The sequence below is a fragment of the Gallus gallus genome, chromosome 6 (genome assembly GCF_016699485.2).
Source record: "Gallus gallus isolate bGalGal1 chromosome 6, bGalGal1.mat.broiler.GRCg7b, whole genome shotgun sequence".
NCBI classification, from domain to species: Eukaryota; Metazoa; Chordata; class Aves; order Galliformes; family Phasianidae; genus Gallus; species Gallus gallus.
In genome coordinates this window covers 30,773,045-30,785,104 of record NC_052537.1, presented here as the reverse complement: position 1 = coordinate 30,785,104, position 12,060 = coordinate 30,773,045, and the positions used below count along the sequence as shown (strand labels likewise).

Genomic DNA, 12,060 nt, shown 5'->3' with positions numbered 1-12,060 from the left:
GGGCCCAGGCGCTGCTTCTCCCTGTTGGCTGCGCGCTTAGCAATCCCAAACCGCGTTAGTGCCCCCGGTGAGAGTGCCAGTGATTAAACACCTTCAGCGCTGCGCAGGCCGGTTTGCCTCTGGATTAGAATGCAAGTCGGAGTGCGCTGTGGCTGCCTCTTGCTGATTGCTGTGCATGAAGCTGGATTGGATGTGTTTATCAGCTGTCTCCTTCAAGGCTAAATATATGGCTTTGGCACTTTTCTTAATAGTGTCCTATTTTAAGCACCTAGCAAGATGATTTGTGCCATTCATTGGTACAGAATTGCACACTCATATCCAGAAATTACAGCTGATGTACGGGTCTGGAAATGACAGCTGAAGGGGTGGGTAGTCTGGGGATTGCACGTGATTCAGTAACCTTGTATCTTGAGATCCAAGAAATGTGGAATAAATACTGAATCTCCTCGAGATTTCTAATCTGAAATTCATTCTATAATAATTTCTGTAAACATAAAATATACAAAAAGAATAACAGATCCGGTGTTTCCTAAGCCAGAGCTGAATTTTAGTAGTCTCCTTGCTGGGAAAGATGCCTATATGCCAGTACGCTATCTTTCATTCAACTTCAGAATTCATGGGCAGATGAAGTTCTCGCATCGCTTTCCTGCTATTGAGCAGTGTTGCATTCACATCTCTTGTACTGCTATAAGCCTCCTAAGTTCTAATGAATTGAAGGAGTGGGCTGTAAGGACTGGAACCAAAGGAAGTGTTTTCTAGACAAACGTTGACAATCCTAAGCCTTCATAGTCTGAATGGAACACACAACAAGCTGTGTCAAGTCTGCAGACAGTACGGGATCTTTCTAACCATGTCCAAGTAAAGTAAAGTGAGAAAAATCATTCGGAAGGTATATTTTTCAATCATGAGAAACAGTTCTATGTTAAACTGATGTTTCAGATTGGAGCACTCCGTGCCGTTTCCACAGTTTTATTGTTTTACCCAGCTGAAGTGAGCTTATGTTTTATGCCTCAGCTTCTCTGTGATCTCTGTAGGTATAAGTAGGAAGTGCTCGAGTGGTTACAGGTATGTAGATGTGGAGGAAAGGCTCTTTTGTTGCAAGGGATAGGTGGAGATCAAAGCCAGCCCTTAGCTGTTAATGTCTGGCTCTGCTCTGTAGTCAGAGATGTAACTCAGCTTGGAGGACAGTTGTGCAGTTGGTCGTGTTGAGCCTGCTCTCTGCTGGAGGTGCTGGATAATGAAGGTCATCTTTTCAACTTCTTGAATAATTTACTTTTTTCAGTTTGAAACCTCAGCTTAGTGCAGGGTTAGCAGTGATGGAGTTGTCTCAGTGTATCAGGTAGTTCTTGTCTGCTTAGAACCCCAGTTGCCGTTTTAGATACCTTTTAGCATTTTTAATGCTATAATGTAAAAAGCAGAAAAAATACCAGTCCCGCTGCTATCCTGGGGCTGATGCTTTTACATCTGGTCTGCAATTGTTTCCATAACTTACTGTTTCTGTGGTGAGACATGGAGGCATGGTCTCTATTTGATTCTTCAGCTTCCCTTTGTATGTGCTTTTACTACAGTGTGTGTTAAATTAGCCTTAATTATTTAATGTTTTGGCAAGAACTCTGCTTGGCCAGAGTTAATTAAAAGTCTTAGAACAATACGAATTCATGTTGTGCTTTGTCCAGTTAGTTATCGACCACAGAGAGCTGTGGTGCTTGAGATGGCCTGGCACTGCTGCAAGATTAAACTTGCCTTTCAAGTTCATTTTCATAAATAGAAAATAATGAAGCTGAGCAGTAAGTGCCTAAAAGCAGCACCAAGGTAGAATAACAGTATAAATCATAGGAGGGAGGGTAGCTTTTCTGAAATTCCCTCAGTGAGTTTAAAATGTTGCTGAATACTGTCACATTTTAACCTTATTTATCTTTAAGAGGAGACCCTATCTTTTTCCTCTAGAGGACCTTGGTCATCATATGCAAACTTGTTATTTACAAAAACTAGTCCCCAGGTGCATGGCATTGTGGTCCTTAGATTAAAATGTCACTGCTGTTTTTGAAATACAACTTTTACTCATATTTAATGTCAGTTCTGACATTCCAGACCTTAGGACTGGTTATAATAATAATTGTGTGTGTGTGTGTGTGTGTGTGTGAAATATGATGAGGACTGCCCAGAATGCTCCTTGCAGTCTTTGAAGCTCATGTCTGTCTGCCTGGGTACCCTGAGCAGGTTCCTGTTTTTATCCATTCTGCCATTACTTCTTTATCAACGCAGTCATTTCCAAAGTACTTTAATGGAAAGTGCTAATTCCATCCTCCTTCCTTTAAGAATAAACATTTCTTTTTAGTTGCACTCAGCTTTATTTCCTTTGCCTTTTTTTTTCCCCTCTTCCACTTTTCTCCCCTCCATTCTCTCTTTAATCCTGTTTGCTTCCCAGCCTCTGCATTCTTTGCCTTGCTTTTCTGTGGTTAAGAATGCCTTTAGTGTAGGGCCTGTGCTTATGTTGGTAGGTGGCTATTCCGCTTCAGTATTTGCTTGTGGGTGGTTTGCTGTACTGAGAAGAACATGTGGGTATATCATAAAGTCACAGACTGACTTGGTTTGGAAGGGACCTCAAAGCCCACCCATTTCCAACCCCTTGCTGTGGGCAGGGGCACCTCCTACCAGCTCAGGCTGCCCAGCACCCCATCCAGCCTGGCCTTGGGTACCTCTGGGAATGGGACACCCACACTTCTCTGGGCAGTTGTGCCAGGGCCTCCCTGCCCTCATAGGTAGGAGTTGCTGTGATATTGACAGATCCTACCTGTTAAAGCAACTAGTTATTGACAGATGCTAGTTAAAGCAACTGTGTATGGGGCAAATAAATGAGATGCAGGTTTCAGCAGGAGGTCTGGTTTAGCAAATACCTGAATTGTCTTTAGGGCTGTAGTAACAATTAGTATAGCTGTTCTATAAACTGGATGTCTGTACCAATTGGAGTTGAAAAGTTAATAAATTAAAAGTCCAGGCAACTTTTCTGAGTAACTGTTTTAATTCTTTGGTTTGAAGAGAAGTCTTTTTTTTTTTTTTAAGTCAGATTCATTGAATGGTTTGCATCTTGTTGAATGATATTGATAGTCTCTGTACTACATATATGAAGTGCCTGGTCGTGCTTTGGAATGGAGAAACTTCTCTGCTGTCTTGATATGTGTATGCTAATGGCAGGGTCTTTGTTTGCCAGGTGTAGAGCTACCACTGCAGTTGCATCTGCCAGCGTTTTTGGTACGGCAATATAAATGAGACCCATCAATGGAATTTGATCAGAGATGATTAAATTCTAAAAGCTTACAGTACCAATTCATAAAAACATACATCTTCAGGTTTGCAATTCTTCTGCTAATGAGATTTTCCTTTCAGAATTCCTCGAGGTTGGCAAAAAGCAGCCTGCCCTTGATGTTCTCTATGATGTTATGAAAAGTAAGAAACACCGAACATGGCAGAAAATCCACGAGCCGATTATGCTGAAGTACCTGGAACTCTGTGTGGATCTCCGCAAGAGTCATCTGGCAAAAGAAGGATTGTACCAGTACAAGAATATCTGCCAGCAGGTATGGCTTCTGAATCTTTTATTATTTGCATGGTATCTGTCAGCTGATGTGATCTAAAACACATCTAAAACATCAGTCTTGAATTAGAATTCACCTCTATTTTAGATGTTTCTGCTTTTGTAGCATTTACTTATTAGATATTTGCTGCCTATCACTGGGAGAAACATCCTCACGTTCTGACTTTGATGCAGGTGAACATCAAGTCTTTAGAGGATGTTGTTCGAGCCTATTTAAAGTTAGCTGAAGAAAAAACAGAAGCAGCTAAGGAAGAATCCCAGCAGATGGTACTGGACATAGAAGACTTAGATAATATTCAAACTCCAGAAAGGTAGGAGGCCTGCCTTTAAAATTTAAGTGTTTCATAGGAAAATGTCCTTACTTTCATGCTTGTAGTGCAGTGACACGAAGATTTCGAGATTTTCGGTGAATGTCATTAGAGTACGAATGTATAAAATATATACTGAAAACAAAGAAGACTTTTTCAGTTGAAACTTTGTGATTCTTATGAGTAGTGCACCTTACCAGTAATTTCCTGACTTTGTTACTGAACTAAGGCTTCTGCATTGACTTATCGAGTGTGTGGTGTGGTTAAATGAGTAGTGTTAGGAAAGTTCTTATATAAATTGTTAGATGTGTGGTTTTATTTCTCATGCACTTAGTACTGTTATATTTTAACAGTTTTATAGAAGGTAGTAGTTGTTCTTCCAAACACCTTGTTAGCAACTGAGATACTGGTGGAACAAGCAAACAGCTCAGGAATTTATTGATATAATTAGGAACAAAGTAAGGAATAAAAATGGAAGCTGACAGAGGGAGTAAAGAAGACTCACCGTGATTCCAAGTCAGAAGTATCTATGTAAAGGAAATGCAGACTGGATGTTTTACTTGAAAGGATACCTAATGGGTGCTATATTGATGGATTACATAGAAGATGTCTAGTGACACAGCTGTAAATTACCATGGATATGAAAGATGTAAAGAAAGAGAGGGATTGTATTTGTAATTTCAGTTTTATGAGCTGGTGGATGAACCACTACATTCTGAGGGTGAGCCATAGAAATATCTGGTTGCTGGAGGTAGAAAGAAGGGACTAGCTAAAGGAGAGGAAAACATAGAGCTGAAGAACAGTAAAGTGTTCTTTAGCAAAATACTTCGCTTCTGTTGATTGAACAGTGAGAAATTACAGCATACTTAAAAAAAGTAACGAGGTACACCTGATTATGTACAATGAGATACTTCTGTATCTTTGACAGTGTGTTGGTAGGTAAATTCAGACTTAAAACACAATGCACCTGGGTTGGAAAGGTATCCTTTACTGATATCCATTTTGTTTGTTGACAAAATTTACAACAGTGAGAGGTGAACTGAATTGAGGCTACAAATAATAGGTAGAGAAAGAATATTTTGAACTTGTTTGTTTCTGCAGGTGACATGATAGCAGTCTTCTATGGAGAAAACAGAAATTGTTAGGCACACATTTCTTCTGTGTCATATGTCAACAAGAAGCAAGCTCTTTCTGGCAGCACTGCTGCTTGCTAAAAAGAACATTTCAGCAAGCGGAAAAGTATCTGAGCAGCCAGTGATATTTGAGGCTAACAGAAGGACAGTGCACGGCTGCCTGATAAAACAGGGAAGGTGAAAATCCTAGAATTAGTTTCCTTTTGCTTACTTGTATGAAGGACACCACCTCCAGAAGTCTTTTACTCACGGAGCTTGTGTGCATCTGTCAAAATATGAAACATAACATCAAGAAAAGGGATTCTGTCCTTTAAAGGAGGAGTCTGAGGGACCAGTTTGAAACTAAGCAGCAGTTGATGCTCAGTGAGAAGTAGCTGTTTGGATTCCTACAGTCTGATCATAGATCTTGATAAAAAATAAATCTGTGGGAACTGTGAGGAATAAAACCTCTTGTCTTCTTTTTCCATTTGTTTTCCTCTCTTCCATTTCCCCTGCCCCACAACTGTAGTGTTCTTCTGAGTGCTGTAAGTGGAGAAGACACACAGGATCGTACTGACCGCCTGCTTTTGACACCATGGGTTAAATTTCTGTGGGAATCCTATAGGCAGTGTTTGGATCTTCTCCGTAATAATTCTAGAGTGGAACGCCTGTACCATGATATCGCACAGCAAGGTAGGTTGGAAAGGTGGGAACTGTAAGCAGAATTAGACTCAGCATTCCTGTGTTACATACTGCAAAACTAGAAAATGAGAGGTTATTCATCTCTTACTTTTGCATCAGAGTTGAAAACTTTACTCTCTTAAGCTTATGTATGCACATACTCCTCTTAAAATTACAGAGATTCTTAAATGTGGATGTTTCTGGATGCTAACCTTTTCTTGTAGCAGAATATGCAAGGAAACATTTATTTGGACATACTGAGTATTACTTGTGCTGTGTCTTTACTTTTTCTGACTTACAAAGATTAGTCACATCTTCACTTTTTTATCCAGAATAACAAATGTCTTCCGTTAATGTAGGGTACAGTAAAGGCTATTGTAATAATATGATATGCTATCAAGTTCGACACAGAAGTAACCTAGTAAAATGCTGTCCAGAACGTGATAGGGAGCTGTCTAGTCTGATACTTCAGGATGTTATTCTGCAAGAAAAAATAATTTTCAAGAATGGATAGTTTTGTGTTAGTCTTTTTTTCTGTTCTTAAAAAGTGAAACATGAGTGCAAAATATTGTATGTGTAACTTGGGACTCTGTTCTTTAAGAAAGAGGCTATTGGTTTTTTAGCTCTGCACTCAAGCTGATTTTTGAGAGGAACTGAAGGATCAGAAACAATTTTTCCTGTTATCTCCAGCTTTTTGAAAGCTTCATTTAACTTTACCATTCCTGATTTTTTCCCATGTTTTACAGAGGCAGAGCTTTATTTCATGGCATTCACAGAGTTTATTTGCATTCAGTTCAAAATAAAAACTAGAATCACTCCTTAAATGACAATGTTCTAGAGAGGTTATAGAAGTATTCCCTTTACTCCTTGAGCTTCGTTATGTAGAAGCATCTTAATTTTTTTTTTTTGAGGTCAAGATGGTAGTGTTCTACATTGGCTCTTATTATGTGTGGTACTTAGATTATATCTGTTTGAATGGGGATTCTTTAAATACATCGATGTACGTATTTGGATCCCATTTAGGACTACAACTAAATCACCATCAGCTAACATTCTTATTTCTGTTCTTCGTTTGTGCAGCTTTTAAATTCTGCCTGCAGTACACACGCAAAGCGGAGTTCCGTAAACTCTGTGATAACCTGAGAATGCATCTGGGGCAGATCCAGCGTCATCATAACCAAAGCACAGCAATCAACCTCAACAATCCTGACAGCCAGTCAATGCACCTGGAGACCAGGCTCGTGCAGCTTGACAGTGCTATTAGCATGGAACTGTGGCAGGTATGCAACCGGCTTCCTGTAATCACTGTAGTCTTCTGCCTTTCCACCTGTGTACTGAATGCTTTATCTAATGGTCCTGGAATTGCTCTTTTTGCATAGCATTTCAAACCAAGCTTATGCTGGCAGTAGTTAATGGTGATGAAATGGTTGGAGTTGCTTGGAGTTGTGAAAGTGAGAAGTAGACTGACATCTTCATCTCTTACGTGTTGCATTCTTGTGAGCTAGGACACTGGGAGGTGGTTGGTAAATGTGGTTGGAGCCCCAGAACTTCCTGACTGAAGTCTGTTAGTGTCTGGCCTGTGAGGGCACTTTCAAGGCAAGTTATTCAGAGAGGTGCTTTGCTTTTGGAATCTTTGTAATGTTAAATTTCTTAAAGAGATGGAGATGTTATATCTCTGAATTTGGAGTATGCTCTTTTATGCTGATTCTCCTTAGGTATGGAAGAAACTATACATAAGGTATTTCCAGGAGTACGTGTGTGTATATATCTTTATATAGATCTGTTAATTTTAGGAAAGCTCTACCTATTTTAATCACAAACATGATTCTTATGAAAAAAGGTAAAAAGAGTAAATAATGGAATTGGTAGAATGGTAAAAATAGGAGCATTTTTCAGTTTTTTTCCCTTGATATGGAGATTAAAAATTGGAATAAATAAATAACTCAAAATTAAATGACCTTTAATTACCAGATTCTAGTAGATAGAGTTAATGGACTTGCAGGATGTCCAAATAATTTCTTTATTAAGAAAGAAGTATTTAATTACATCTGTCAAAACTGGAGATCACGGATTTCAGTGGGATTAAATATATTATAGTCTCATAGCCATCAGTGATTGTTTATTTCTTCCCTTGTCTGGGGGGGTTGGGAAAAAAAAAACTTCTAAATTTAGTGTATTTATTTTTTCAGGAAGCTTTCAAAGCAGTGGAGGATATTCATGGGCTTTTTGCACTGTCTAAGAAACCACCCAAACCACAGCTGATGGCAAATTACTATCACAAAGTTTCAACTGTCTTCTGGAAATCAGGAAATGCCCTTTTTCATGCATCTACACTTCACCGACTTTATCACTTATCGAGAGAAATGCGAAAGAATCTCACGCAAGAGGAGATGCAGAGGTGGGGAGGGATATTTAACGTGATCTTACATTCTATTTTTAACTTCAGATGTACAATTTAGTTTATTTTTGAACCCCAAAAGAAGGAGATGGCAAGCATGTCTTATGAGCAGCTTTGCTTAAAGTGACAAGTACTAACTGTTGCTCCAAAAAACCTAGAGAAAGGATATTGTACAAATCTGCAGTGAAGTAAGTAATGCAAACATCAGGATCACCTTATTTAAGCTTCCTTCTTCATTTACTAACTGGGAATCTAAACAGATTAAGAAGTATCTGGTTTTTATTTTCATTTTCTCTTCTGAGTGGTGATACTTGGGAATACTCTCATCCCTATTTTTGGGTTGGCGTGTATATGAAAATGAAATAGTGTTTTCTATCAGTTCATCCCTTGTGGTTATGCTTTGTTAACAGGATGTCTACTCGAGTCCTTTTGGCCACGCTCTCAATTCCTATTACTCCTGAGAGAACTGATATTGCTCGCCTCCTGGATATGGATGGCATCATTGTTGAAAAACAGCGACGTCTGGCAACGCTGTTGGGTCTGCAGGCCCCTCCTACACGTGGTAGTCTCATTAATGATATGGTACGTCATAGTGCTTGTATGAGGAGATCTTAAATTCTCAAGTCCTCTTTTTGATCTGTTTTCATCCCAGAAGTTCTGCACTTCATTAAGGGATGACAGTTTCAAAATTAAAACAGCTTTATGATTAGTTGTATTACTAATGGTATAGTATTAACATTTCAGGTTCACAAGGGAGACTGTTTTCAGTTTGGATGTGGGTGTACACCCTTGTAGTGGAACTGTAGGTCTTTGTGTCTTAGAAATGATGAATATGTTGAGGGTGGTACTGCAGTCTATATACTTACCTTGTTGGTATCTTTTTTGTCTGCTTTTTCATCTGTCAATATGATTAACTGATGTTATGTGAAGTTACTGTCACTGTAATTAAGAGTTTTATTTTAAAAAGAATCAAACTGTATTAAAAGGTACATGTGATAACTGTTTAACTTTGGGAGTGTAAAATGCGTAAAGCATTACTATTTGTTAATATTGTATTTATTTTAAGATATTTTGGTTATTGTTCATTGTAGGTGAGGTTCAACGTAGTACAGTATGTTGTTCCAGAAGTAAAGGAACTCTACAATTGGCTTGAAGTTGACTTTCACCCACTCAAGTTATGTAGCCGTGTTAGCAAGGTAGGTTTTGTATTTTCATCCACATAGTGGAAAAAATTCATTCACATCTCTGGGGTGCTCTGCAAAGATGTACTTTTAGGAATGTTTTGGAAGGTCTTGTCGATGGAAATGATGTTGAGTTTAACTTTGCTTAAAAATGAAGGAGTGGGAAAACATGTGCTTGCAAGTGGACCATGGGAAGTGGAAAAATAAACCAAAATAATTTGTTTTTACTTTTTAAATGTAATGTACTGGGACATAGAATTGTGTGAGATCCCTTTAACTGTGTTAATGTAAATTCTGCAATGAAAGAAGCACTTCACATTCTTTTTCTTTAATAGTGGGAACAAAGATATTTGAAGTGCTAAAAAGAACTTGAAGGTAAATTAGCAGTGTGGTTAATGTTGCCAGTACTGTCAGTCACCTTCATACAAAAAGTGTTAGCTATCATAAAAGTGTTCTGACCAGAAGATTGACTTCAGTAAAACAAAGTTTCTGGAGACAAGTGCTATTCTTTCATGAGCTGAAAAACAAAAGTATTTCAGGGTCATGCTTAGTACTTTAATGTTGATGTTTTAAGGGTTGATGCAGATAAAGTAACTTTTCAGAATTTTGATAGGTACTGAACTGGGTGAAAGACCAAGCTGAAAAGGAACCTGAACTGCAGCTGTATGTTCCTCACCTGCAAAACAATACCATTCTTCGCCTTTTGCAGCAGGTATGAATAAGGAAAATGTGTGTTTTTAAGTAGATGCAAGTTAGAAAATGCTTTGGAAGAGCACCAGCCTGGAAACTATACTGAAATAGGTTTTTTTCTATTAAACAGAAGACCATTATGATTTTGGAATACTTTTTCCAGTGTATAACCCATATGTGTAAGTTTGTACATTGTTTAGGTACAGCCAAATTAGTTGTACTTAATGGTGGTTGAATACAGTGGTGCAGTTTTTGCCTGGATTTTCTTTGTGAGGAGTCTATGAAGTTTTATTTAAGGTAATTAATTGTCTTAAAATCTTATGGTATAACATTTGGGTGTTGTTGTTTTTATCATAAATGTTTTATAAAACGCACATTTCATTGACCTGCTTTCATTGCAAGTGATGAGCAGTGTTATTTCTGGTGTGCTAAAGAAATATTTGAAGGCTAATTAGCAGCTTAGCTGTACGTAGTTACTGCTGCCAGTCTCCTTCATACAAAGAAGCCATTTAGTAATGACATTTATTCTTAGCTTACATTTGGATTCAGTACAAAAATAAAATCCTAAGAGAGTATTTGCAATTGTATTAATACCCATACCTTAATTTATTGATGATTTAATAGGTTAGCAGCTTTTATTTCTGTCTATTTTTAATGAGGAAAAATGCCTGATGTTTGTTTTCATGTAAAGGTGGCCCAGATTTATCAAAGCATTGAATTTTCTCGCCTGGCTACCCTGGTTCCTTTTGTTGATGCTTTCCAGCTGGAACGGAGCATTGTAGATGCAGCCAGACATTGTGACTTACAAGTAAGTGCTGTCAAAAGACAGCATACTGAAATGGTATATGAATTTGTGGGTATTACACTGGATGAAAGGGAGCTGGTGGGCACTGAACACAAGGAAGGTAGTTGGTTCTGTTAGATGGAGATAAACTGGAATGAAAATGCAAGTGGCAACGTTCAAAACTGACAGTTCCTCTTGAAGATTGCCCTGTTGGTCAGGTTGTCTTTATTGAATGGATGACAACCTGTAATTAAATGTTTTAAATTGGTGAAGAGATGTCAATAGTGTTTTGTTCAGATTGTCCATTTAGATTTTATCTTAAGCTGATTCATTCTGTGTAACACCACTTCAGCAGACAGATGAATTGAAACTTTACTATTTCAAGAGATTCTTATTTCCTGTTTTACCAAAGTGGAGAAAGAGAATCTTTGAAAGTTCAGCATCTTACAGTGACTGTTTTTAAAGAGAACATGGATATAAAGCAAGATTCTATCCAGTGCTCTTTTTCTTCTTTTTAATTCTTACTTCGAGCTCTTGTTGACTTGCATTGGCCATGAACGCAGCAACACAGAAATCATTTAAGAGCAATTAATAATACGGTCCTCACCCCTTTTTTTGTTTTGTTTTGCAAAGGTTCGCCTTGACCATACTACCCGGACACTGAGTTTTGGCTCAGATTTGAACTATAGTACTAGAGAAGATGCTCCTCTGGGCCCTCAGCTACAAAGCATGCCTTCCGAGCAAATTAGAAATCAGTTGACTGCTATGTCCTCAGCTCTGGCCAAGGCTCTTGCAGTCATTAAGCCCCCTCACTTACTGGTAAGTAATCCTACATTTTCTGAAAATGCTGACAAATCCTAACCTTCTAAACGTTGTATTTAATGGTTGCACTTACACAGCCCTGTGTTAGTTCTTTCTTGTCTGATAAACCGCTCCTTCCAGTGAACTGCTTTCGGGACTAGCAGTAGCCTTGTCCCTTTTCCTCAGAAACAATGTATTCTTGAGGTGCTAATACACACAAATGAATGGTAACATTAAGGCATCTGGTAGTGACAGAGTATCCTTCTGTTAGATACTAACCTGTTCTAATAGCTCTGCAGCTTTTGGTTTGGCAAAATGAACTCATTTGAATTTGTGAGATTGTACTTGAATATCACATCAATAAGTTGCTGAGCTATCTGATGGTTAATGTGGCACTACAAAGATCCGAGTAGAGAGAGCTGGTGCTTTGGTGTATTATTGTGTATTTTCAGATGTGTGTTGCTCCATTTTTGAAAGTGTTGCAATGCTCTCTGATACAGCTTGTCAGTA

At 38.4% G+C, this 12,060-nt stretch overlaps 1 protein-coding gene and 2 non-coding genes across 3 annotated transcripts in view; all 3 read left to right on the top strand.

Moving 5' to 3' along the window:
• The window catches only part of EIF3A (eukaryotic translation initiation factor 3 subunit A), a 28,484-nt gene that overhangs the window by 620 nt on the left and 15,804 nt on the right, over positions 1-12,060 (top strand). Inside the window, exons 2-11 of the mRNA XM_421787.8 lie at positions 3,388-3,578; positions 3,770-3,906; positions 5,545-5,708; positions 6,777-6,976; positions 7,886-8,094; positions 8,505-8,676; positions 9,186-9,290; positions 9,889-9,987; positions 10,657-10,773; positions 11,383-11,568. Of these exons, the coding sequence (XP_421787.4) occupies positions 3,388-3,578; positions 3,770-3,906; positions 5,545-5,708; positions 6,777-6,976; positions 7,886-8,094; positions 8,505-8,676; positions 9,186-9,290; positions 9,889-9,987; positions 10,657-10,773; positions 11,383-11,568 (1,580 nt within the window). The remainder of the gene's footprint in view (positions 1-3,387; positions 3,579-3,769; positions 3,907-5,544; positions 5,709-6,776; positions 6,977-7,885; positions 8,095-8,504; positions 8,677-9,185; positions 9,291-9,888; positions 9,988-10,656; positions 10,774-11,382; positions 11,569-12,060) is intronic.
• LOC112532737 lies at positions 9,582-9,705 on the top strand. The gene has a single exon (XR_003075989.1). It is a non-coding gene; the product is annotated as a small nucleolar RNA SNORA19 (small nucleolar RNA).
• On the top strand, positions 10,335-10,467 carry LOC112532736. Its single transcript, XR_003075988.2, has one exon. It is a non-coding gene; the product is annotated as a small nucleolar RNA SNORA19 (small nucleolar RNA).